The sequence below is a fragment of the Gobius niger genome (assembly GCF_951799975.1).
Source record: "Gobius niger genome assembly, chromosome: 3".
NCBI classification, from domain to species: Eukaryota; Metazoa; Chordata; class Actinopteri; order Gobiiformes; family Gobiidae; genus Gobius; species Gobius niger.
The window spans coordinates 44,553,673-44,581,592 of record NC_136854.1 but is presented as its reverse complement, the minus strand read 5'-3'; the positions used below and the strand labels follow the sequence as shown (position 1 = coordinate 44,581,592).

The window sequence follows — 27,920 nt, the reverse complement described above, 5'->3', positions numbered from 1 at the left end:
CAGCAGTATTAGTAGTAGTAGTAGTAGCAGTAGTAGTAGCAGTAGTAGCAGCAGCAGTATTAGTAGTAGTAGTAATAGTAGTAGTAGTAGTAGTATTAGTACTACTACTATGACCCGGGCGTCTCGTGCGGGCAGATGAGCAGCGTGGAGTCCAGGTCCAGTCTGAAGGCCGGGTACAGCGGCTGCGTGAACGGGCACCTGAACGTGTGCAGCAGCATCACGGAGTCCGACACGCTGTAGAAGGACAGCGCCCCCTTCTGGCGCTCCAGGTACACGCCGATGCGCGGGCAGGGCGGCGCCGCCACCGTCGTCTTGCGGTTGTCGTGCCACGCGGCGTATCCGGCGTGAGTGCAGCGCAGACGCCACGAGTTCTCGTTACGGCCGAGCAAGCACGGCTTCCCCCCGCCTTTACGGCCGATACCTGGAGAGACCACAGGGGGCAGAAGAGAGTCGAGATTAAACTGCCTGGAGACACCACAGGGGGCAGCAGAGAGGGAGGATTAAACTGCCTGGAGACACCACAGGGGGCGGCAGAGAGGGAGGATTAAACTGCCTGGAGACACCACAGGGGGCAGCAGAGAGTGAGGATTAAACTGCCTGGAGACACCACAGGGGGCGGCAGAGAGTGAGGATTAAACTACCTGGAGACACCACAGGGGGCAGCAGAGAGGGAGGATTAAACTATCTGGAGACACCACAGGGGGCGGCAGAGAGTGAGGATTAAACTACCTGGAGACACCACAGGGGGCGGCAGAGAGTGAGGATTAAACTATCTGGAGACACCACAGGGGGCGGCAGAGAGTGAGGATTAAACTGCCCGGAGACACCACAGGGGGCAGCAGAGAGTGAGGATTAAACTGCCTGGAGACACCACAGGGGGCGGCAGAGAGTGAGGATTAAACTATCAGGAGACACCACAGGGGGCAGCAGAGAGGGAGGATTAAACTACCTGGAGACACCACAGGGGGCGGCAGAGAGTGAGGATTAAACTACCTGGAGACACCACAGGGGGCGGCAGAGAGTGAGGATTAAACTACCTGGAGACACCACAGGGGGCGGCAGAGAGGGAGGATTAAACTGCCTGGAGACACCACAGGGGGCAGCAGAGAGTGAGGATTAAACTACCTGGAGACACCACAGGGGGCGGCAGAGAGTGAGGATTAAACTGCCTGGAGACACCACAGGGGGCAGCAGAGAGGGAGGATTAAACTACCTGGAGACACCACAGGGGGCAGCAGAGAGTGAGGATTAAACTGCCTGGAGACACCACAGGGGGCAGCAGAGAGTGAGGATTAAACTACCCGGAGACACCACAGGGGGCAGCAGAGAGTGAGGATTAAACTACCTGGAGACACCACAGGGGGCGGCAGAGAGTGAGGATTAAACTACCCGGAGACACCACAGGGGGCAGCAGAGAGTGAGGATTAAACTGCCTGGAGACACCACAGGGGGCAGCAGAGAGTGAGGATTAAACTGCCTGGAGACACCACAGGGGGCAGCAGAGAGTGAGGATTAAACTGCCTGGAGACACCACAGGGGGCAGCAGAGAGTGAGGATTAAACTACCCGGAGACACCACAGGGGGCGGCAGAGAGGGAGGATTAAACTGCCTGGAGACACCACAGGGGGCGGCAGAGAGTGAGGATTAAACTGCCTGGAGACACCACAGGGGGCGGCAGAGAGTGAGGATTAAACTATCTGGAGACACCACAGGGGGCGGCAGAGAGTGAGGATTAAACTGCCTGGAGACACCACAGGGGGCGGCAGAGAGTGAGGATTAAACTGCCTGGAGACACCACAGGGGGCAGCAGAGAGTGAGGATTAAACTGCCTGGAGACACCACAGGGGGCGGCAGAGAGTGAGGATTAAACTGCCTGGAGACACCACAGGGGGCGGCAGAGAGGGAGGATTAAACTGCCTGGAGACACCACAGGGGGCAGCAGAGAGTGAGGATTAAACTGCCTGGAGACACCACAGGGGGCGGCAGAGAGTGAGGATTAAACTATCAGGAGACACCACAGGGGGCAGCAGAGAGGGAGGATTAAACTGCCTGGAGACACCACAGGGGGCAGCAGAGAGCTAAGATTACACCATGGTCTGGGTGAATACTGGACTCTGATTGGCCGGTGCATTATTTTGGTGTAACCGCACACGTAGTCCGGTAGTTAAATCACTGGGATGTCACTCCACTGTGGCGTCGCCATAGCAACGCCTGACACAGCTGAGTCAGATAAAGGCGTAATCAGTGACTGACAGGAACGTATGAGATGGATTTAGTGTTTGCTAAATGTTTGTAGAGGAGAGTGAGCAGCTAGGTTAGCTACTGTTAATAACATATGAGCTTTACATTTCTATTGGAAACGGTTAAGGCACTTCTGGGAAAAAGCAACAAAACTGGAGCAATGATGGAAATGTGGCAAAAAAAGTGCCGAAAACTTGATGAAAAAGTGGCAAAAATGTCAAGAAATTGACAAAAAATGAAAAGAAAAAAAAAAAAAATGAAAAAAATGGAAAAAAATGAAAAAAATGAAAAAAAAATGAAGAAAAAAAAAAACATAAATAAATGAAAAAAACTACAAAAAAACTACAAAAAACGGACAAAAAAACGACAAAAAAACGACAAAAAAACGACAAAAAAACGACAAAAAAAAGAAAAAAAAAAGAAAAAAAGAAAATAAAATAAAATGGGAAAAAAAAAAAAAATAAAAAAAAACAAAAAAAAATAAAAAAATAAAAACATTAATAAATGAAAAAAACTACAAAAAAACTACAAAAAACGGACAAAAAAACTACAAAAAAATGACAAAAAAGGAAAAAAACAACAAAAAAACGACAAAAAAACGACAAAAAAACGACAAAAAAACGACAAAAATAAATAAATAAATAAATAAAATAAAATGTTTAATCCTTACTTAAACTACCTGGAGGCTAAAATATATTCAATCTATACTTTTATTTTTCTGTACATTTTTAATTCTTTTAATCTTTTTCTAATATACACAGCAGTTCGCGCTTGTGCTTCACAGATAGAAGGTCCAGGGTTTGATTCCCACCTGGACGGGGCCTTTCTGTGTGGGCTTTGCATGTTCTCCCCGTGTCTGCGTAGGTTTCCTCCGGGTACTTCGGTTTCTCCTATCGCTAAAAACATGTATAATAGGTCCTCCTCTGGGGCCAGGACTGTATTACTGTGCCGTACTTCTGTGGGCCCAGCACCTGCAGGAGGGGGGCATAAGGGGCGGAGCTTGTACCTCTGTAGGTGATGCCGATGTCCACCCATCCGCCTCCCCTCCACTCCACCTCCCAGTAGCTGGCTCCTCCGAACTGGCCCTCGCTGCACAGGACCTGGGCCACGGAGTCGAAGCGCTGGGGGTGAGGGGGGTACGGCTGGGGCTCCTCCCCGCAGTGCGCCCCCTGCTGGCCCTCCAGCAGCACCAGCGTGGGGTTTGCCGTGTCCGTGTCCAGGGTCAGGCGACAGGAGTCTGGAACAGAGAGAGTAACCTGATATCAGACCTATGTTTAAATAAACCCTTTCATTCTGTTCTATATAAATCGCTTTAGACACATTAGACCTGGGGGGCCCAAACCTTTTGTCTCCGAGGCCAAAATGAAAAAGTGCCTGTGAGTCTCGGGCCAAACACGGCGATGTCAAGCACGAAAAACACACATAACTGCAAATTATAAAGTTACTTTGTTCTATTTACTTTGTATTTTTTCGATAGCCCACATTTGCGTTTGATTCTATCCATGCAAATAACATGCTGTATTAAAACAAATGGTTACTGTGGCAAAGGCCTCATTTTAGTAAAACAAAATAAACCATTGTAGCAATTTAGTGCAACAAAACAAACACCTGTATCTGCAGCACCTACAGTAACTTTACCTCATTCATTAACTCAAAGAAAACGCCACATTAGATCATTTTGAAAGTGTCAGTTCAGCATCAATTCTTTTATGAGTCAGTTTTTAACATATTCTGTTATGTGACAAAAATGTGACAAAAAAGACAAAAATGTGACAAAAATGTGACAAAAAAGACAAAAAAGACAAAAAAAGACAAAAAAAGACAAAAAAAGACAAAAAAGACAAAAAAAGACAAAAAAAGACAAAAAAAGACAAAAAAGACAAAAAAAGACAAAAAAAGACAAAAAAAAAGACAAAAAAAGACAAAAAAAGACAAAAAAAAGACAAAAAAGACAAAAAAAGACAAAAAAAGACAAAAAAAGACAAAAAAAGACAAAAAAGACAAAAATGTGACAAAAAAAGACAAAAAAGACAAAAAAAGACAAAAAAGACAAAAAAAGACAAAAAAAGACAAAAAAAGACAAAAATGTGACAAAAATGTGACAAAAAAAAGACAAAAAAGACAAAAAAAAGACAAAAAAAGACAAAAAAAGACAAAAAAGAAAAAAAAAGAGAAAAAAAAGAAAAAAAAAAGACAAAAAAAGACAAAAAAAGACAAAAATGTGACAAAAAAAGACAAAAAAGACAAAAAAAGACAAAAAAAGACAAAAAAGACAAAAAAAGACAAAAAAAAAAAAAAGACAAAAAAAGACAAAAAAAGACAAAAAAAGACAAAAAAGACAAAAAAAGACAAAATAAGACAAAAAAAGACAAAAATGTGACAAAAAAAAGACAAAAAAGACAAAAAAAGACAAAAAAAGACAAAAAAAAGACAAAAAAAGACAAAAAAAGGCAAAAAAAAAAGACAAAAAAAAGACAAAAAAAGACAAAAAAAGACAAAAATGTGACAAAAATGTGACAAAAAAAAGACAAAAAAGACAAAAAAAGACAAAAAAAGACAAAAAAGACAAAAAAAGACAAAAAAAGACAAAAAAAGACAAAAATGTGACAAAAATGTGACAAAAATGTGACAAAAAAAGACAAAAAAGACAAAAAAAGACAAAAAAAAGACAAAAAAAGACAAAAAAAGACAAAAATGTGACAAAAATGTGACAAAAATGTGACAAAAAAAGACAAAAAAGACAAAAATGTGACAAAAATGTGACAAAAAAAGACAAAAAAGACAAAAATGTGACAAAAATGTGACAAAAAAAGACAAAAAAGACAAAAATGTGACAAAAATGTGACAAAAATGTGACAAAAAAAGACAAAAAAGACAAAAAAAGACAAAAAAAGACAAAAAAAAGACAAAAAAAAGACAAAAAAAGACAAAAAAAGACAAAAATGTGACAAAAATGTGACAAAAGACAAAAAAGACAAAAAAAGACAAAAAAAGACAAAAAAAGACAAAAATGTGACAAAAATGTGACAAAAATGTGACAAAAAAAGACAAAAAAAAGACAAAAAAAGACCAAAAAAAAGACAAAAAAAGACAAAAATGTGACAAAAATGTGACAAAAATGTGACAAAAAAAGACAAAAAAGACAAAAATGTGACAAAAATGTGACAAAAAAAGACAAAAAAGACAAAAAAAGACAAAAATGTGACAAAAAAGACAAAAAAAGACAAAAAAAAGACAAAAAAAGACAAAAAAAAGACAAAAAAAGACAAAAAAAAGACAAAAATGTGACAAAAATGTGACAAAAAAAACTAAAATGTGACAAAAAAGACAAAAAAAATACAAAAAAATACAAAAAAAAGACAAAAAAAAGACAAAAAAAAGACAAAAATGTGACAAAAAAGACAAAAAAAACAAAGATGTGACAAAAAAAGACAAAAAAAACAAAAATGTGACAAAAATGTGACAAAAAAGACAAAAAAAAGTCGACGTAACAACCTTTGCAAAAAAAGTTGGAAAACTGTGAAAGTTAATGTTACAAAGCTCTGTGATTGATAAATACAGAGACACCACAACAGTGTTTCCTTAACTTTGTGAAAGGAGTGAAACAGCGCCCCCAATGTGACGCTGGTGGACAAAAAGTGTACTGCGCGGTATGGAATGGTTTTTATTTAAACAGGGACCGTGCACAATTTAACATTGACCAAAAGGAAAGATGCTTTGTGCCAGGTTATAGCAAAGATGCTCATTTCCACCTGTAGTCCCTGGGCAGGTTGATGATGAACTGATTTTAAATGTAGATGAATACTTATCCATCCATCCATATTTACCATTGAGAATGAATGGAAGAGAGTTAGTATTAACCACGCGCAGTGCAAAAGTAGGTCACTCTCTGGCCAACAGAATTGTTTCCACTTTGGGCACCCCTGCATTAGACAAAGCCGACACTCTGAAACCCTGCAGACACTTCAGTCAAAGCTGCAGCTGAAGCTTTTGGACCATCATTTAGTATCTTTGACAAACTCATCTGATCGAACACTCTTTCTGGAGACAGGAGCGACTTTAACAACTGTAAGTACTGTATACTCTGGATGAACCTGTACAAGGAGGAACTAAAGAGGACGATAGAGGAGAGACATTTGAACTCTAGCATGAGTAATGATGGACACTGGACCTTCACACTCGGGCACCGGATGTAACGAGAACATGAGGTGAGGGAACATGAGGTGAGGGGGCAGTGGGTCAGCGTTTAGGAACGTGTCAAACGGGTGTGTTTCAGTGAAGCGTCAAGAACCGGATTAACTTCAGCCTGAGACAAAGCAGAGGAGAGTAAAGCATGACACAAACGCACGGACCACAGACAGGAGCAAACTTTACTGAGATCAATCACGGTCAGAATAACGTGATGCCCTTCCCTTGGATTTAAAGAACTCCTCCACAGTGCACCGATTTAAAAAACAGTTCAAATCAACAAATATCAACTCTTACACACTACTGTAAATATTAGATTTTAACTTTAAAAACAGTAGTACCTGTGTTGTTTATTCTAGCTTATGGCTTAAAGTATAATACCTGCGAATCAGACCTTTTATGTTGTGTTTTTGGTCTACTTTTTGTATTTGAAGAAAGGGGCACTTAGCATAAGCGTTGTCTTCATCGTGCTCCTTTTCAATCATGTATATATAAAAAAAAAAAAAAAAAAAAAATTAAACTCAGAGAAAAGTGAGACACTCATTGTTGCCCCTGACAGTGTCATCCCTGGTATTAAGCAACACCTGAGGCCTGAGTGTGTCAGTCAAAATTAGTTTGTGAAACCTCAAAGTTAGCAAAGAACTTTTTCTTTTAACTGCGTAATATTTACAAGCTGAGACAGTTGGTCTCACAAAAAGAGCTGAAGACTATTATTCATGCTTTTGTGTCGTCGCAGTTGGACTATTATAACAGCCTGCTATATAAGAAGCCCGCCTACAGCAAACTCGAGGCCAACAGGAGTGACCATATTACTCCATATGACTCCTGTCCTGAAGTCTCTCCATTGGCTTCCTGTTGCCGAGCTAAGCCACACCTTCTGCGTTCTGTCCCGACTATTGTTCTGGCTAATGGACGTTCACTGGAGAATAAAACATTAACTGCTAAGCTCTTCCCAGAAGACGGTGAAAGAGGAGGGAGAAGGTGGAGCTGACCAGTGCAGGACACCACGCTCTGAAACAGGGACAAACCCAGGAGGCGCTGCACCGTTTCAGTGGATCAGAGGCGACTGAAGGCAGCCAGGTTTCCTCAAGTCGATCCGCAGTGGTGGAACGGCTCAGTCGCAGCGGCTCAGGACTAACACCTGAACACAATTTCGCTGTACGGTTGTACAATGATACATAAAGCACTTACTTACTTAATTACTTCAGAGTGAATTTTAAAATACTGGTCCTGACCTTCAGGTCATTTCGTGGACAGGCTCCAGTTTATAACTGATCTAATCCAGCCCTAAACTTCAGCTCGAGGTCTGAGGTTTAGGTACAAACCTGCTAATGGTTTCCTCGTCTCTGGAATGAACTTCCTCCATCCTTTTGCTCCCTTGATTCTGTGGAGACTTTTAAAAAGCTACTTAAAGGGATAATTCAGGATTTTTGTCATAGGGCCTCAATTCCTAGTTATCCAGAGAGTTGCTGGTACCTGGAGATATTTTTTTTGTAATTCATTGGGCCAGATCTTGTGGCGGCGCACGGGGCGGCGCAGGCTCTTGGCGGCGCTATATGTGCCATTGGCCTCCGCCACCTGCAGGGGGCGTCACAAGAGGAGGCGACTGCACTGATGGAAACACGGCTGACATTCACTTCCTCGTTTACATTGCGCTGTCTTGCGTTCTTTCTTAAGCCTTAGGCTCTCACAGGTCAAACTAAAAACTTTATTTACCCCATCGTGAGCTAAACCATCGTGAGCTAAACCATCGTGAGCTAAACCATCGTGAGCTAAACCATCGTGAGCTAAACCATGTTCACGTCTCGAGAGAAAAAGAGCCACAGCGTCCGCTGTGGCGCGGATCGGCCGCGCTCGGCAAAACAAAAGCACATGTTCACCCCCCACTCCCACAACCACTCTCCTGGAGGCGGAGTCCATCTGGTTGGAGGAAAATGTTTGTCTCCACCCACTTAAATGCGCTAAGTCTGGAGTGGCAAGATCACAAAGTGCTGCTACTGAGGCAACATGTCACGCTATCGTCTGCGTAATGATGCACAAGATCGGGCCCATGCAGTTCTTATGTTTGAAGAGTTTAGTGGTGCTAGGCTAGTGCTAGGCTAGTGCATGTCTATGGTATCAGCTAGCCTGCATTAAAAACAGTGTGACCCGCTCCACAGAGCACCTGAGGCAAATCACTGATAACACCAGACTAACCATATACATGTCTGTGTCCATAGAGTCATTTAAAATAACTTATATTTGCATCAGCTTCGTGGTTGTATAAGCTACGCGGCGGCGGAGTGATCTGCTAGAAAATAGTCCCTCAAAATGTGATCATTCATGTGATGCAGGTCAGTTATATTCCAGACATGATTCTATGGACACAGACATTTATGGGGGTTGTGGGGGTTTTCAACTAATTTTTGCAACTTTTTTTGTCAACTAGTACATTTTTGTCACATGTTCATCATTTTTTCGTACATTTTTTGTCCGTTTTTTGTCTAAGTTTTCTCACTTTTTTTGTCACATCATCATCGTTTTCGTCTCAGTTTTGTCGCTATTTTCACACCTTTTTTCCAGAAGCTTTTGGATTGGGGTAAAGCCAAACTAGAGCAAATATGCTCGGTTCAGGTGGGAGTTAAGGGGTTAAGTTCCTGAGAGGAGGGGGAGGGGCTGCTCTGATGCTGCCGGAGGAAAACCCGACAGAAAGTATGGATACCTGCTCAAACGGTGAATGGACTCAACTTACACAGCGCTTTTCCACCTTTATCAGGCCCTAAGAATGTATTTGTCATGAGTTGAGTGACAGATTTTGACATTCAGATGAACGGCCGCTTCACTACAGAACTCACATCTGAGGAAAGCCGCTCTCATCCTCTGGTCGGCCGGAGGGAGAGCGAGGGAGGAGAGGGGGAAGGCCACGGGGAAGGCTGGAGGAAGAAGAGACACGGCGTTAAGACACAAACCTACTACGGTGGCACAGTGGTTAAGCCTGTGTCCCACTCACCTCTCGAATCCAGAGACGCCGACAGGGCCTGGCGAGGTTTGCAGTTCACCGCGCTGTGGTTCCGGCCGCCTGTAAAAAACACGATTCAGAACAGGCAGGGATTAGAGAGGGAGATAGAAAAGTCAGATCAGAGCCCAGTGGTTTTGTTATGAACAGAAGGGAAATAAATGACGATCAAAAACTTGTTAAAAGTCACGATCTGGACATTTTATATATTATTGCTTTACTTTTCTTTACTTTTTTTAGTCTGAGGGGGCGTGGTGTTAGTCTGAGGGGGCGTGGTGTTAGTCTGAGGGGGCGTGGTGTTAGTCTGAGGGGGAGTGTGTCAGTCTGAGGGGGCGTGTGTTAGTCTGAGGGGGCGTGGTGTTAGTCTGAGGGGGCGGGGTGTTAGTCTGAGGGGGAGTGGTGTCAGTCTGAGGGGGCGTGTGTTAGTCTGAGGGGGCGTGGTGTTAGTCTGAGGGGGCGTGGTGTTAGTCTGAGGGGGCGTGGTGTTAGCCTGAGGGGGCGTGGTGTTAGTCTGAGGGGGCGTGGTGTTAGTCTGAGGGGGCGTGGTGTTAGCCTGAGGGGGCGTGGTGTTAGTCTGAGGGGGCGTGGTGTTAGTCTGAGGGGGCGTGGTGTTAGTCTGAGGGGGCGTGGTGTTAGTCTGAGGGGGCGTGGTGTTAGTCTGAGGGGGCGTGGTGTTAGTCTGAGGGGGCGTGGTGTTAGTCTGAGGAGGCGTGGTGTTAGTCTGAGGGGGCGTGGTGTTAGTCTGAGGGCGTGGTGTTAGTCTGAGGGGGCGTGGTGTTAGTCTGAGGGCGTGGTGTTAGTCTGAGGGGCGTGGTGTTAGTCTGAGGGGCGTGGTGTTAGTCTGAGGGGGCGTGGTGTTAGTCTGAGGGGGCGTGGTGTTAGTCTGAGGGGGCGTGGTGTTAGTCTGAGGGGGCGGGTGTTAGTGTGAGGGGGCGTGGTGTTAGTCTGAGGGGGCGTGGTGTTAGTCTGAGGGGGCGTGGTGTTAGTCTGAGGGGGCGGGTGTTAGTCTGAGGGGGCGTGGTGTTAGTCTGAGGGGGCGTGGTGTTAGTCTGAGGGGGCGTGGTGTTAGTCTGAGGGGGCGGGTGTTAGTGTGAGCCTCTCTAGCTTTAACCTCTTAACTCCCGCCTGAACCGAGAGGATCTTTTTCCTCACGTCATTAGATTTTTTTTCCATCATTTTTTTGTTGGGGATTCAACTCATTTTTGTCACTTTTTGACATTTTTTTGTCCATTTTTTTTCATTTTTTTGTCACACTTTTGAAATTTTTTGGTCAAATTTTTATCAATTTTTTGTAATTTTTTTGTCATTTTTTGTCATTTTTTTGTCCAATTTTTTTCATTTTTTGTCAATTTTTTTTCTTTTTTTTGGTCAAATTTTTATCACATTTTTGTCACTTTTTTGTCATTTTTTGTCTTTTTTTTTATTTTTTATTTTTGGTCAAATTTTTATCACATTTTTGTCATTTTTTTGTCATTTTTTGTCAAATTTTTGTCATTTTTTTGGTCAATTTTTTATTAAATTTTTGTCACTTTTTTGTCATTTTTTGTCCAATTTTTTAAATTTTTTTGGTCAAATTTTTATCACATTTTTGTCACTTTTTTTCTTCATTTTTTGTCAAATTTTTTTTCATTTTTGTCATTTTTTCGTCCTTTTTTGTCACATTTGGTCACATTTTTGTCATTTTTTTTGTTACATTTTTGTTATTTTATGTCACATTTTTGCCACTTTTTCATCAATTTTTCTCACTTTTTTGTCACATTTCCATCATTGTTTTCGTCTCAGTTTTGTCGCTATTTTCACAGCTTTTGTCCAGAAGTTTTTGGATTGGGGTAAAGCCAAACTGGAGAACATGTGCTCGGTTCAGGCGGGAGTTAAGGAGTTAAGCAACGTTTTAATTGAGACAAATCCGCCTTTGGGCTTCAGTGAGTCTGTTTCCCTCCCTGAGCTGCAGATGGAGCAGGGACAGGGCATAACTCTGTAATTAAAGAATCTCCCGCTCCTCTCTCCGTGATCTCTCCGTGATCTCTCCGTGATCTCTCCGTGATCTCTCCGTGATCTCTCCGTGATCTCTCCGTGATCTCTCCGTGATCTCTCCGTGATCTCTCCGTGATCTCTCCGTGATCTCTCCGTGATCTCTCGGTGATCTCTCCGTGATCTCTCGGTGATTACTGCGCTGCACGTCTGGCCTGTTTCCAGCTCCTGTCGCTTCATCTGGCTCTGAATTATTAACGTCTCGCTCTGTGTTTGTTCGTGTCATGTCAAATCCAAACCGGAGGCTCGCGTTACCTTTGGCGTTCTCTGCAGCCGCCGCGTGGTTCTCGCTCACTGCAAACGACAAACACGTCTGATCAGGACTCTTTTCACACATTAGCCCCGCGCATTAGCCCTCTGAGCGGCGAGTCATGATTTAAATAATATACTTAACCTCTTACCTCCCGCCTGAACCAAACGCATTCTGTCCTCTGTTATATAGGCCTGTGTAGCACCTCATTTGAAAGCTAAGACCCACAAAACTGATCTTTTTCCTCGCGTTGTTGCTGTGTTGTGTCACCTTTATTATGTTTTATTTTTTTTATTTTGGTCACATTTTTGTCATTTTTTGTTGAATTTTTGTTGAATTTTTTTTGATTTTTTTTTTATTTTTTGTTGAATTTGTTTTGAATTTTTGTTGAATTTTTGTCATTTTTTGTTGAATTTTTGTCATTTTTTGTTGAATTTTTGTCATTTTTTGTTGAATTTTTGTTGATTTTTTGTCATTTTTTTGTTGAATTGTTGTTGAATTTTTGTTGAATTTTTGTTGAATTTTTTGTTGAATTTTTGTTGAATTTTTGTTGAATTTTTTGTTGAATTTTTGTCATTTTTTGTTGAATTTTTGTTGAATTTTTGTCATTTTTTGTTGAATTTTTTTTGAATTTTTGTTGATTTTTTGCTGAATTTTTGTTGAATTTTTGTCATTTTTTGTTGAATTTTTGTTGAATTTTTGTTGATTTTTTGCTGAATTTTTGCTGAATTTTTGTTGCGTTTTTGTTGCGTTTACATCCTTCTTTTCTTCTCATTTTTTGTAGCTGTTTTGGTGCTTTTTTCCCCAAGAAGCTTTTTGATTAGGGTAAAGCCAAACTGGAGGAAATGGGATCCGTTCAGGTGGGAGTTAAGAGGTTAAAAAAAGTTTCCAAACACACAAACCTATCAGCTGATTTCCTGCTAATTCTATGGGGACCAGTGGCGGTTCTGGCCCGTTCGGAGCCCTGGGCAAACAGTCTTCCCAGCGCCTCTCACTCAAAATACAAAAGTTCCACCATTTTGAGTTGAGTTAATTTGACTTAGCCGTAATAGACCACTCAGACCATATCAAAAACTGAACACAGCACATGATTCTTTTGGGACTCTTCCTTTGGATAAGATTTGCTCTCTGCACTTTGGATTATTGAGCCTGCCTCTGACATGTGTTTGATTTTAAAGGGGGGGTATTATGCATCATGTTATTCTGTCACTCCCTCATTAAAAACATGGCTGAAGTGTTGCCTTGGCACATTCACGTATTTCTGAGTAATCTGTAAAAACTCTGATGGCGGCCATTTTGAGAAATCTGTATAAACTCTGACGGCAGCCATTTTGAGTAATCTGTAAAAACTCTGATGGCGGCCATTTTAGGGACAGGTTTGCCTGAGTCCTCCTAGGAACGCCCCCACCTCCTGGAGACGCCTCCGAGCTTTGGTCACCAGCCGAGTAACCAACCACTGCTCCTCAGCAGAACCCCCTCCCCACTGATGCCACAGACAGCGTGTGGAGGGGGCGTGTCTAAAGGCTCAGAGGTTCTTAAAGAGACAGAGGCCTATTTCAAGACATTCACTACAGCCATTTTGAGAGAGACATTTTATACAAGGCAGTTATTCTAATTTACTGCATTTACAGACCAACAGAAGGTTTGTCATCATTGTAGTGAGATATAGACTGGTGCTATGGGGCTGAAAAAAGCAGAACACCCCCTCTTTAAAGCAGCACTAAGTAACGTGTTTACCTTAATAAACCCTCCCCGTAGTCCCTGTGGGGGTGATACAAGTGTTTATGGGATGAGTGGAGGGTCTTTCATCGCCCCCTGGTGTCTCTGGCCAGAAAACCATGTTTGCAACTTAACTGCCACCGGACCGGAGTCACCAATACACACTAATGGAATCACGAAGCTGACAGGCTAACGGGCAAAGCTAACTGCGGGCCAACGTCACTTTAAACAGTATTTACAGCCAAGTTTGAGTGAAATAAATGATCTCCATTGTGTAATTGGATGCACAGTAACCCTCTCTCCCTTCGTCTTTTCTGTCAGCGTAGTATTTACTCTCCAAAACAATTAATAAGTTAAAAAAACATAACTTGCTGCGACACCTGCAGTTGCGCTTGTGGCCTCTAGGGGGAAGAGTTACTTAGTACTGATTTAATATTCAAACTGAATTATGAATCGCAAAACTCACTTATTTTGTGTGTTTTTGGTCATTCACCGCCGATTAGAAAAAAACTCTCTCTGTCCCGGACCCGTGTATAAAATATACAGAGGATCATTCTGGATGCCAGGCTGACAGATACATGCAGCTCAGGAGACACTGGTTTTACCGCGGTCTCTAAAACATGATTAACCACAGAGAGCTGTCCTCACCGCGGTCACTGTCAGACGGTTCGGCCATGACTTGGATCGTGGCTCCACAGTTGGAGGAAACACACCTGTCTTGTTGATGTTGTCCACCTCCTCTCGGCACAGCTCCTCCAGGCGGCTGCGCAGGAGGCACAGGGGGCGGCGAGCTCCACTGAACACGTCTGACGGCAGCTCCGGGGCCCGAGAGGGGCCCCTGCAGGACACGGGCAGCAACAGCGGCGGCGCATTCTGAAGGGAAGCAGATAAACTCACTCAGTAAACAAATAAACAGATACTTAATATGCCTGGGACTTCATTAACCTCTTAACCCCCGCCTGAACCGAGAGGACCTTTTTCCCCACGTCATCACATTTTTTCCATCATTTTTTGGTTGGGTATTCAACTCATTTTTTTAAAACTTTTTTGTCATTTTTTTGTCATTTTTTTGTCATTTTTTTGTCATTATTTTGTCATTTTTTGTCATTTTTTGGTCATTTTTTTGTCATTTTTTGTCATTTTTTTGTCATTATTTTTGTCATTTTTTTTGTCATTTTTTTGTCATTTTTTTGTCTTTTTTTGTCTTTTTTTCGTCATTTTTTCTTCATTTTTTCTTCATTTTTTCTTCATTTTTTCTTCATTTTTTCATCATTTTTTCATCATTTTTTCATCATTTTTTCATCATTTTTCGTCATTTTTTCATCATTTTTTCATCATTTTTTCATCATTTTTCGTCATTTTTTCGTCATTTTTTCATCATTTTTTTGTCATTATTTTGTCATTTTTTCGTCATTTTTTCGTCATTTTTTTGTCATTTTTTGTCATTTTTTCGTCATTTTTTCGTCATTTTTTCGTCATTTTTTCGTCATTTTTTGCCCATTTCTTGTGACATTTTTGTGACATTTTTGCCACTTTTTCATCAATTTTTCGTCACTTTTTTGTCACATTTCCATCCTTGTTTTCGTCTCAGTTTTGTTGCTATTTTCACACCTTTTTTCCAGAAGCTTTTAGATTGGGGTAAGAAGAGGCTAAACAACAACTACTTTATCCTGAGCTGAACCCGGCGCCTCAGGGAGCGGCGGCGAAACGGAAAATCTAAATCACCGACGGCTCAAATTCATAGAACAATTAGAAATAGCTCTCATAACCGGCGCCGATGCTCTACTCCCGTCACATCTGAGCGGACAGGAGGGGGGGCCGGGAGGCGGGGCCGGGGGGCGGGCTCTAACCGCTCTGACCTGCAGCAGCCGCTCGGGGTCGTCGCTCTGCAGGACTCGCCCGATGTCCTGGTCTCTCTTCTTCAGCTCCTCCAGGTCGTTCTCCATCAGCTGCAGGTCTCGCTCGGCTCGGCTCAGCACCGACCGCTCCTTGGCCTCCAGGCGCGAGCGAACCTACGGCAGACGAGCATCAGCACCGGAGAAACAAAGAAGAAGAAGACGACGAGCGGGTGGAAAGACAGACAGAAAGTCCACTCTTCATAGAGAAACGAGAGGAGGAACCATCATCATCATCAGCAGCTTCACAGACAGAAAGTCATCCATAAACAGAGGAAAAACAGGGGCGGAGCTGATACGGGCAGCAGGGGGACTGAGGGGCCCCACTGGGAAACACTTGCACGGCATTTTGACAGAACATAACAATACATTAATAGAATAAATAATATAGTAATCTAATTGCAGCTATAAAAATCATTCTTTCTTTTCTTTTTTAAAGGAAAGTCATGTGTTTCCTCACTATAAAAGGCTGATTTAAACACCTAAATAATACTAAAATACACCAGATGGCACAGAACAAGAACATAAAGAAATGTGATTCTGTAAAATGATCTACAACTTATTTTCAAATAAAGTAATGATAAAGCTGATGACATGGCAATCTACCGTATTTTTTGGACTAAACCAACCTGGTTTTCTTTCATTTTTACTTTAGCTAAGAAAAGAACACCTGCAGCAGGACTGAATGGTTGGTGTATTACTCTGACTTTGTATCATGGAGGTGTTTCTCCCGCCTGAGGGCTGAAGCTCGGATCAAAGGAAACCCCTGAGCGGGAGATCATGGTGATTACGCCTGGTGGTTTTAAAGTGCACCAGCTCACGTTAGCCTCCATTATCTCACGTTAGCCTCCATTAGCTCACGTTAGCCTCCATTAGCTCACGTTATTATACGGCTCTTCACAACGTAAGCAGAAGCTCCGTTGATTTGAATGGGATTTCCCAACGTTCTCCCGGTCATTATTTCCTGATAAAGGACGTCGGAGTTGGTGCTTTCATATCACTCCGCGTGTACATAGTAGCGACACTATCTGTCCCGTCACTGAGAGAGAAGTCGGGGAATCGCTCGTGAAGTTAACGTGAGTCTGACTTTCAACTTACCCAGAGATTCACCACCATTCCTCCAACTGCGCCTTCAGCTAAGCTATGCTAGCTGCTAGCCTTGCTGCTTCTAGCCTAGCAAAACGTGCAAACGTTTTTGGACCTATTTGTCGCGGAAGTCATTAAATAAACCTTTCGACCTTCGTAACAGTGTACGAAGTTTATGTTGTGTGTTCAGTTGGCAAATGGCCGAATAATAAGCGGATAATGTAAAGAACGCTGGTCATTATCGGGAAAATAAGCACCTTCAGGGCGAAACAAGGTCCCTCTGATTCGCGTCGGGGTCCGGTTCGCCCTGTCGGTGCTTATTTTCCCGATAATGACCAGCGTTCTATACATTATCCCTTACTTAGCCTCCATTATCCCACACTAGCCTCCATTATCTCACGTTAGCCTCCGTTACCTCACGTTAGCCTCCATTATCCCACACTAGCCTCCATTATCTCACGTTAGCCTCCGTTACCTCACGTTAGCCTCCATTATCCCACACTAGCCTCCATTATCTCACGTTAGCCTCCGTTACCTCACGTTAGCCTCCGTTATCTCACGTTAGCCTCCATTATCTCACGTTAGCCTCCATTATCCCACACTAGCCTCCATTATCCCACACTAGCCTCCATTATCCCACACTAGCCTCCGTTACCTCACGTTAGCCTCCATTATCCCACACTAGCCTCCGTTACCTCACGTTAGCCTCCATTATCCCACACTAGCCTCCATTATCTCACACTAGCCTCCGTTACCTCACGTTAGCCTCCATTATCCCACACTAGCCTCCATTATCCCACACTAGCCTCCGTTACCTCACGTTAGCCTCCATTATCCCACACTAGCCTCCATTATCTCACGTTAGCCTCCATTATCCCACACTCGCCTCCATTATCTCACACTAGCCTCCATTATCTCATGTTAGCCTCCGTTACCTCACGTTAGCCTCCGTTATCCCACACTAGCCTCCATTATCCCACACTAGCCTCCATTATCCCACACTAGCCTCCATTATCCCACGTTAGCCTCCATTATCCCACACTCGCCTCCGTTATCTGGTAGCCCTCACCTCCGCCTTGGTCTTCTCCAGCCTCTGAGCCATATCCGCGAACACCGCCTCGCTGTCCTCCAGCACCGCGGACGCCGACACCTACGACCAGAGCAGACTCAGAACACGCTCGGACGCTCGGACACGCTTTAAATCCTGTCATGAACCCGGGCTTTACCTTCAGGGACTCCAGGTTCTGCCGGAACTCCTCCAGCTCTCGCTCTGTGTCTCGAATCCTGGTCTGGACCGACCTCTGAGTGTCCTGCAGCTGCACCTGAGCAGATCCACAAACACCAGGCACTTAGAGTTAGGCTGCTTTACTTTGTGTCTCCAAGACGTCGGTAATGCTGAGTGATTTAGTCTCATAAGCAACTTTTAATCTAGTTTTAGTCCAGTTTTTAGGTGGGGTTAATAGGTTAAAGAGGGGGTGTTCTGCTTTTGTCAGTCCCATAGCACCAGTCTATATCACACTACAATGATGACAAACCTTCTGTTGGTCTGTAAATGCAGTAAATTAGAATAACTGCCTTGTGTAAAATGAGACGAAAACAATGATGGAAATGTGACAAAAAAGTGACAAAAAATTGAGGAAAAATGGCAAAATTTGACAAAAAATGTGATAAAAATGGCAAAAATGTGATAAAAAATTGACGAAAAAATGACAAAAATTTGATAAAAAATTGACTAAAAATGACCAAAAAAATGGCAGAAATATGACAAAAAATGACTAAAAATGACAAAAAATGGAGGAAAAATGGAGGAAAAAATGACAAAATTTGACAAAAAATGGCAACAAAAAAAAAGACAAAAATTTGATGATAAATTGACTAAAAATGACAAAAAATTGACTAAAAATGACAAAAAATTGACAAAAATGTGACAAAAATGAGTTGAATACCCAACAAAAAAATGATGGGAAAAAAATCTGATGATGTGAGGAAAAAGATCCTCTTGGTTCAGGCGGGAGTTAAGAGGTTAAAGAGGTTCTGCTTTAAAGAGGGGGTGTTCTGCTTTAAAGAGGGGGTGTTCTGCTTTAAAGAGGGGGTGTTCTGCTTTTGTCAGTCCCACAGCACCAGTCTATATCTCACTAGTGATGCGCGGGTTGCGGGTTCCACCGCGGGCCCCGCGGTCTGCCCGCGGTTCGGGTCGGGTCGGGTCGTGAAATTCTCCTTCGATCGCGGGGCGGGTTGGGGCGGGTCAAAAAATGCCGGTCGCGGGCACTCTATGCCTCCGTACGCGCATTCATTGAATTCATTCACAACTTATTCCGTCGTCTTTAAAGCAGGTTTTTAGCGTAAATATACGTCGGATTTTCATAAAACAAGCAGCGTTTTGCAGCTTGTGATCCAGAGAACGCTTTTGTGGGGCTCATGTTTCCTATTTTCCACCGTATGTGCGACTGTGTGTGATTACGCGTTAGGCCGACCTCTGCTCTCTTCCTCTCTCCCTCTTGCCCAGCGCTCTTCGGAGGGAGAGAGAGAGAGAGAGAGAGAGAGAGCGCGCGCGCGCGCGAGGGGCTGACACGCCGGTGCTGTTCATACGGATCATAGTTGTAACGCTTAATTTTTAATGGTTGCGGGTGCGGGGCGGGGCGGGCTGTAAAAATAGAACAACGTTGCGGGGCGGGCCGGGTCGGGTTAGAACCTGCTCCAAATGCGGGACCCGCGGGTTGAAAAAAACCCTGACCCGCGCATCACTATATCTCACTACAATGATGACAAACTTTCTGTTGGTCTGTAAATGCAGTAAATTAGAATAACTGCCTTGTGTAAAATGAGACAAAAACAATGATGGAAATGTGACAAAAAAGTGACAAAAAATGGAGGAAAAATGGAGGAAAAAATGACAAAATTTGACAAAAAATGTGATAAAAAATTGACGAAAAAATGACAAAAAATTGATATAAAATTGACAAAAAATGACAAAAAATGGCAAAAAAAAGACAAAAAATTGATATAAAAAAATGACTAAAAATGACAAAAAATGGAGGAAAAATGGAGGAAAAAATGACAAAATTTGACAAAAAATGGCAAAAAAAAAAAAGACAAAAATTTGATGATAAATTGACTAAAAATGACAAAAAATTGACAAAAAATGACAAAAAATTGACAAAAAATGACAAAAATGTGACAAAAATGTGACAAAAATGAGTTGAATACCCAACAAAAAAATGATGGGAAAAAAATCTGATGACGTGAGGAAAAAGATCCTCTCGGTTCAGGCGGGAGTTAAGAGGTTAAAGAGGGGGTGTTCTGCTTTAAAGAGGGGGTGTTCTGCTTTAAAGAGGGGGTGTTCTGCTTTAAAGAGGGGGTCCAGTCTAGCTCCAGTCTATATCACACTACAATGATGACAAACCTTCTGTTGGTCTGTAAATGCAGTAAATCAGAATAACTGCCTTGTGTAAAATGAGACGAAAACAATGATGGAAATGTGACAAAAAAGTGACAAAAAATTGAGGAAAAATGGAGGAAAAAATGACAAAATTTGACAAAAAATGTGATAAAAAATTGACGAAAAAATGACAAAAAATTGATAAAAAATTGACTAAAAATGACAAAAAATGGCAAAAAAAAGACAAAAAATTGATATAAAAAAATGACTAAAAATGACAAAAAATGGAGGAAAAATGGAGGAAAAAATGACAAAATTTGACAAAAAATGGCAAAAAAAAAAAAAGACAAAAATTTGATGATAAATTGACTAAAAATGACAAAAAATTGACTAAAAATGACAAAAAATTGACAAAAAATGACAAAAAATGACAAAAATGTGATAAAAAATTGACGAAAAAATGACAAAAATTTGATAAAAAATTGACTAAAAATGACAAAAAAATTGGCAGAAATATGACAAAAAATTACAAAAAATGGCAAAAAAATGACAAAAAATTGATATAAAAAAATGACTAAAAATGACAAAAAATGGAGGAAAAATGGAGAAAAAAATGACAAAATTTGACAAAAAATGGCAAAAAAAAAAAAGACAAAAAATTGATGATAAATTGACTAAAAATGACAAAAAATTGACAAAAAATGACAAAAATGTGACAAAAATGAGTTGAATACCCAACAAAAAAATGATGGGAAAAAAATCTGATGACGTGAGGAAAAAGATCCTCTCGGTTCAGGCGGAAGTTAAGAGGTTAAAGAGGGGGTGTTCTGCTTTAAAGAGGGGGTGTTCTGCTTTAAAGAGGGGGTGTTCTGCTTTAAAGAGGGGGTGTTCTGCTTTAAAGAGGGGGTCCAGTCTAGCTCCAGTCTATATCACACTACAATGATGACAAACCTTCTGTTGGTCTGTAAATGCAGTAAATTAGAATAACTGCCTTGTATAAAATGAGACGAAAACAATGATGGAAATGTGACAAAAAAGTGACAAAAAATTGAGGAAAAATGGAGGAAAAAATGACAAAATTTGACAAAAAATGTGATAAAAATGGCAAAAATGTGATAAAAAATTGACGAAAAAATGACAAAAAATTGATAAAAAATTGACTAAAAATTACTAAAAAAATGGCAGAAATATGACAAAAAATGACAAAAAATGGCAAAAAAAAGACAAAAAATTGATATAAAAAAATGACTAAAAATGACAAAAAATGGAGGAAAAATGGAGGAAAAAATGACAAAATTTGACAAAAAATGACAAAAAAAAAAGACAAAATTTGATGATAAATTGACTAAAAATGACAAAAAAATGACTAAAAATGACAAAAAATGACAAAAATGTGATAAAAAATTGACGAAAAAATGACAAAAATTTGATAAAAAATTGACTAAAAATTACTAAAAAAATGGCAGAAATATGACAAAAAATGACAAAATTTGACAAAAAACGGCAAAAAAAAAAGACAAAAATTTGATGATAAATTGACTAAAAATGACAAAAAATTGACTAAAAATGACAAAAAATTGACAAAAAATGACAAAAATGTGACAAAAATGTGACAAAAATGAGTTGAACACCCAACAAAAAAATGATGGGAAAAAAATCTGATGACGTGAGGAAAAAGATCCTCTCGGTTCAGGCGGGAGTTAAGAGTTTAAAGAGGGGGTGTTCTGCTTTAAAGAGGGGGTGTTCTGCTTTAAAGAGGGGGTGTTCTGCTTTAAAGAGGGGGTGTTCTGCTTTAAAGAGGGGGTGTTCTGCTTTTGTCAGTCCCATAGCACCAGTCTATATCACACTACAATGATGACAAACCTTCTGCTGGTCTGTAAATGCAGTAAATTAGAATAACTGCCTTGGATAAAATGTCTCTCTCAAAATGGCTGTAGTGAATGTCTTGAAATAGGCCTCTGTCTCTTTAAGAACCTCTGAGCCTTTAGACACGCCCCCTCCACACGCTGTCTGTGGCATCACAACACTTTCTCCACAGTATTGAAACTAAGATCGGTGCCTTTTATTTTTTATTGTTGGAAAGGAGCTGCTGTTTATCACTTTGGGAACAATGGCCACACAGGATATGATTTGGAGACGAACCTTCCACACCGGACGCTTGGAAGGGGCTCTGGCCTGAAAAATAACTGCTGTTTGGAGGCTAGGGCTGTGCAATTAATCGAAATTCGATTACGATTTCGATTACAACAGTAAACGATTACAAAATTAGCATAATCGCAAAAAATCGATTATAATGTTTTTTTTTCAATTTTAGAATTTTTTTTTTTTTTTTCAATTTTTACTCTCTGTCACTTTTTTGATGGATTTTTGTCTTTTTTTTAATGGATTTTTGTCACTTTTTTGCTGGATTTTTGTCACTTTTTCGCTGGATTTTTGTCTTTTTTTTGCTGGATTTTTGTCACTTTTTCGCTGGATTTTTGTCTTTTTTTGCTGGATTTTTGTCTTTTTTTTACTGGATTTTTGTCTTTTTTTTGCTGGATTTTTGTCTTTTTTTTGCTGGATTTTTGTCTTTTTTTTGCTGGATTTTTGTCTTTTTTTGCTGGATTTTTGTCACTTTTTTTGCTGGATTTTTGTCTTTTTTTGCTGGATTTTTGTCTTTTTTCGCTGGATTTTTGTCACTTTTTTCGCTGGATTTTTGTCTTTTTTTGCTGGATTTTTGTCACTTTTTTTGCTGGATTTTTGTCTTTTTTTTGCTGGATTTTTGTCACTTTTTTTGCTGGATTTTTGTCTTTTTTTTGCTGGATTTTTGTCACTTTTTTGCTGGATTTTTGTCACATTTTCTGCTGGATTTTTGTCACTTTTTCGATGGATTTTTGTCACTTTTTTTGTCAATTTACGTCCTCATTTTCTTCTCGTTTTTTGTCGCTATTTTGCAGAAGCTTTTAGATTTGGAGAATTTGGAGAACAGGAGAAAACATGTTCAGGTGGGAGTTAAGAGGTTAATGCAGGCTAATAGTTACCATAAACATGCACTAGCCTAGCACTAGCCTAGCACCGCTAAGCTCTTAAAATAAAGGAACTGCATGAATCAAAAAGAAAGAATATCTCCAGAAACACTCTGGATAACGGGGAAATGAGGCCCTGTGTCCAAAGTCCTGAAACATCCCTTTAACTCGTAACTGTGATCCTCGTCCTCCTCCTTCGACCTCACCTGTCTCCTGCTCCTCTGCGCCTCCGTGCCGCCGGCGCTCTCCTCCCTGTCGGCCTCGCACAGCAGGCAGTCGCCGCTCCAGCCGCCCCCCGGGCCCCCGTCGGCGCCCCCCGGCCCCGCGGGCTCCAGCCCCAGCCGGTGTTGGGCGCAGAGCCGCTCCGACAGGCTCTCCACGGCGGGCACCAGCTTGTGGCGCCGCAGCGTGCCCACGTCGCGGTGAGGCAGCCCGTGCAGCTCGCAGAAGGACGCCAGGCACACCAGGCAGGACCTGACCGCCCGCAGCCGGCTCTCGGCGGGGCAGAAGTCGCACGGCACCTCCCCCGCCCCCCCCAGGAACGGCTCGGGCTCCGTCACCATCTCGCTCAGGCGCAGCTTGTCCACGACCTGCGAGAGAAACACAACTCCAGGTTTGTTACTCCAGGAGAGAGAGGCGGAGTCCCGGAGCAAAACCCCCCCTTTAAAAAAAAAGTGACAAAAATCCAGCAAAAAAGTGTCAAAAATCCAGCAAAAAAGTGACAAAAATCCAGCAAAAAAGTGACAAAAATCCAGCAAAAAAAGACAAAAATCCAGCAAAAAAAGACAAAAATCCAGCAAAAAAGTGACAAAAATCCAGCAAAAAAGTGACAAAAATCCAGCAAAAAAAGTGACAAAGATCCAGCAAAAAAGTGACAAAAATCCAGCAAAAAAAGACACAAATCCAGCAAAAAAAGACAAAAATCCAGCAAAAAAGTGACAAAAATCCAGCAAAAAAGTGACAAAAATCCAGCAAAAAAAGTGACAAAAATCCAGCAAAAAAGTGACAAAAATCCAGCAAAAAAGTGACAAAAATCCAGCAAAAAAAAGACAAAAATCCAGCAAAAAAAGACAAAAATCCAGCAAAAAAGTGACAAAAATCCAGTAAAAAAGTGACAAAAATCCAGCAAAAAAGTGACAAAAATCCAGCAAAAAAGTGACAAAAATCCAGCAAAAAAGTGACAAAAATCCAGCAAAAAAATGACAAAAATCCATCAAAAAAGTGACAAAGATCCAGCAAAAAAATGACAAAAATCCAGCAAAAAAGTGACAAAAATCCAGCAAAAAAAGACAAAAATCCAGCAAAAAAAGACAAAAATCCAGCAAAAAAGTGACAAAAATCCAGCAAAAAAGTGACAAAAATCCAGCAAAAAAAGTGACAAAGATCCAGCAAAAAAGTGACAAAAATCCAGCAAAAAAAGACACAAATCCAGCAAAAAAAGACAAAAATCCAGCAAAAAAGTGACAAAAATCCAGCAAAAAAGTGACAAAAATCCAGCAAAAAAAGTGACAAAAATCCAGCAAAAAAGTGACAAAAATCCAGCAAAAAAGTGACAAAAATCCAGCAAAAAAAAGACAAAAATCCAGCAAAAAAGTGACAAAAATCCAGTAAAAAAGTGACAAAAATCCAGCAAAAAAGTGACAAAAATCCAGCAAAAAAGTGACAAAAATCCAGCAAAAAAGTGACAAAAATCCAGCAAAAAAATGACAAAAATCCATCAAAAAAGTGACAAAGATCCAGCAAAAAAATGACAAAAATCCAGCAAAAAAAGTGACAAAACCTCCAGTTCAGCTTTACCCAAATCTAAAGGCTAGTAGTAACGTATCCAGAGTGTTGCTGATTTCTGGAGATATTTCTTTTTTGTAATTCATGCAGTTCTTCTGTTTGGAGAGTTATGTGGCGCTAGGCTAGTGCTAGGCTAGTGCATGTCTATGGTATCAGCTAGCCTGCATTAAAAACAGTGTGACCCGCTCCACAGAGCACCTGAGTCACTGATAACACCAGACTAACCATATACATGTCTGTGTCCATAGAATCATTTAAAATATATTATATATATTATATTTGAGCAGCATCAGCTTCGTGGTTGTATAAGCCAGTGTTTTTCCACCACTGCGCCGTGAGATATTGTCTGGTGAGCCTTGGAAAATTATCCAATTTCACTTAGTTGTTTTTTTTAAACAAATTCATTATTATCCACAAATATTGGACCGTTTTCGAGTGTCTGTGCTGTCTAGAGTAGAGTAACCATGTAATAAATATCAGGTCGCTAATTTCTTTGAAGCAAGAGAACTAGTGATGCATGGAAGCGGCAGGTGGCGGTGACTGTGGCATTGTGGGTAGTGAGACTATACTGTGTTCCTATTCAAGACACTTTGATGTGAACGACTGAATATAAGCTACAGGGTTACATTTTTTAATATTTTCTGCTGGTGGTGCCTCGGGATTTTTTCAATGAAAAAAATGTGCCTTGGCTCAAAAAAGGTTGAAAACCACTGGGATAAGCTACGCGGCGGCGGAGTGATCTGCTAGAAAATAGTCCCTCAAAATGAGATCATTCATGTGATGCAGGTCAGTTATATTCCAAACACAGACATGTATATGGTTAGTCTGGTGTTATCAGTGACTCAGGTGCTCTGTGGAGCGGGTCACACTGTTTTTAATGCAGGCTAGCTGATACCATAGACATGCACTAGCCTAGCGCCACGAAACTCTTCAAATATAAGAACTGCATGAATTACAAAAAGAAATATCTCCAGAAATCAGCAACACTCTGGATAACGAGGAAATGAGGCCCTGTGTCAAACATCCTGAAACATCCCTTTAACCAAGCGCATTTCCTCCAGTTCGGCTTTAACCAAACCTAAAAGCTTCTTGACTGGAGCTCACAGCCTATAGTCGTGTTACTGTCGTTATTATCGTTTATCGTCCCGTCACTGACCAGGACACGCACAAATATATCATCAGTGTAGGAAATACTGTAGTATTCAAAGAGGAAAGTACAGATTTGTTAAAGTCCTATATCATGCTAAATCGACTTTTTGGAGCTTTTAGCCATGTTGTTCTGTTATTTCCTGATCAAAAACAACCCCAGAGTGGGTTTCGGCTTCATTCACACAGTTCTCAGCGATCCCTAACCCTAACCCTAAGGGAGGGGCCCAACGTTAGCAACCAAATATGTTTTGTTATTTTTGATTAACCTCTTAACTCCCGCCTGAATGGATCCCATTCTCTCCAGTTTGGCTTTACCCTAATCAAAAAGATTCTTGGGGGAAAAAAGCACCAAAACAGCCACAAAAAATGAGAAGAAAACAAGGATGTAAATGCGACAAAAATGTGACAAAAATTCAACAAAAAAATTACAAAAACTCAACAATAATGTGACCAAAACAAAAAAACATACAAAAGGTGACTCAACACAGCAACAACGCGAGGAAAAAGATCAGTTTTGTGGGTCTTAGCTTTCAAATGAGGTGTTGCACAGGCCTATATAACAGCCAAAGAGGACAGAATGCATTTGGTTCAGGCGGGGGGTAAGAACTTACACAGCAACAAATATTGTGCAATCAAATAATTAAAAAATATATAGATTTAACACCAGTTTAAATCCAATGTAATGTTTTTAATGACATTCATGGCCTTGATTTGGCCACAATTTATTTGGTAATAATACCAGTAGTTCGAAATCCGCGCAGTAATCTTCACTTTACTGTGCGGATGCCAAACTACTCCTGGTATTATTACGCCTTACAATATAGTTCCCCCTTTTATCCGCTTAGAAAATCCACATTGTTTAATTGTGTGTAATTATACTTTGTAGTGGAACACTTCACGTAGCCATATTTAAATCGGGAAAACGTGGAAGAGCTTGGTAGCTTCTATCTTGACCTGTTTTGGAGCTATAGAGGAGAGAGGGAGAGGCTAAATGCTAACGCCGTCTGCGCTGTGTTTACGTGACTGAAGATCAGACAGGTCCTAAAGAACTCGTCACAGCTCAGGTAAGAACATATCTCAGTGTGGAGAAACGGTGCCTGTTCCTCATTTTTTCCCTGGATTTTTGTCACTTTTTTGCTGGATTTTTGTCTTTTTTTGCTGGATTTTTGTCTTTTTTTGCTGAATTTTTGTCTTTTTTTTGCTGAATTTTTGTCACTTTTTCGCTGGATTTTTGTCCTTTTTTTGCTGGATTTTTGTCACTTTTTTGCTGGATTTTTGTCCTTTTTTTGCTGGATTTTTGTCTTTTTTTTGCTGGATTTTTGTCTTTTTTTTGCTGGATTTTTGTCTTTTTTTGCTGGATTTTTGTCCTTTCTTTGCTGGATTTTTGTCTTTTTTTTGCTGGATTTTTGTCTTTTTTTGCTGGATTTTTGTCTTTTTTTGCTGGATTTTTGTCTTTTTTTGCTGTATTTTTGTCACTTTTTTTGCAATAACCTTTAGGAGTTACTGCGCGGACGTTGTGCTCCTGTATCATTACGCCTCACAATATAGTCCCCCTTTTTATCTGCTTATAAAATCCACATGTTACATTTCTGTGTAAATATACTTCGCATGAAAACACAGACAGGTCCTAAAGAACTCGCCACAGCTCAGGTAAGAACATATCTCAGTGTGGGAAAAGCCTGTTCCTTTAAGTGATCCCACCTCAGTCGCTCATACCTCGGCCAGCACCGTGTTCCTCCTCAGCACGGGTCTCGGGTTGAACTCCTCGCGGCACTGGGGGCAGCAGAAGCCGGCCTCGGCCTGGTCCCAGTAGTCGCTGATGCAGCTCATGCAGTAGGTGTGGCCGCACGGGATGGACACCGGGTCCTTCAGCACGTCCAGGCAGATGGGGCACCGGAACTGCCGCTCGGTCACCGAGATGTTCGCGTGCGCCATGGCCCAGATCGGAATGTTCGCTGATGCAATAACTGTGTCAGGAAGTGTCGGGTATATCGCAAAAGCACTAAAGGCGACACATTTGTTTTGCTTAGGCCGACCACAAAAAGTGCATCAACTTCGAAATGCGTTTATTTGAATTTAGCGCCATTTTAACCCAGTTTTGGTCCTTTTCTTTCAAGTTTTGGTTAAAAAAATTGCTTACGATTTGTGTCTAAACTGAGTGGAATTGAAACGCTTGAGTAAACGCAATATCGGTATC

The 27,920-nt window shown here is 41.2% G+C and overlaps 1 protein-coding gene across 1 annotated transcript; it reads right to left on the bottom strand.

Annotated features, from left to right (window-relative positions):
* Positions 1-36: 36 nt before the first annotated feature.
* Positions 37-27,659, bottom strand: LOC306960817 (E3 ubiquitin/ISG15 ligase TRIM25-like). Its single transcript, XM_079553391.1, has 11 exons — positions 27,440-27,659; positions 22,996-23,379; positions 17,632-17,727; positions 17,475-17,555; positions 15,284-15,436; positions 14,138-14,297; positions 11,711-11,749; positions 9,419-9,487; positions 9,264-9,341; positions 3,248-3,478; positions 37-421 (listed from the first exon to the last, which is right to left on the bottom strand). Exons 1-11 carry the CDS (start codon positions 27,656-27,658, stop codon positions 108-110), a joined length of 1,824 nt encoding a protein of 607 aa, XP_079409517.1. The 5' UTR covers position 27,659; the 3' UTR covers positions 37-107.
* Positions 27,660-27,920: the final 261 nt, after the last annotated feature.

Excerpts from the sequence above, each read along its gene's own strand:
- LOC306960817 (XM_079553391.1), bottom strand. The coding sequence starts at position 27,658 with ATGGCGCACGCGAACATCTCGGTGACCGAGCGGCAGTTCCGGTGCCCC. Across the intron at positions 17,556-17,631 it reads AGAACCTGGAGTCCCTGAAG|GTGTCGGCGTCCGCGGTGCT; the intron begins GTAAAGCCCGGG and ends CTCTGGTCGTAG. Across the intron at positions 9,488-11,710 it reads GGCTGCAGAGAACGCCAAAG|GCGGCCGGAACCACAGCGCG; the intron begins GTAACGCGAGCC and ends TGTTTTTTACAG.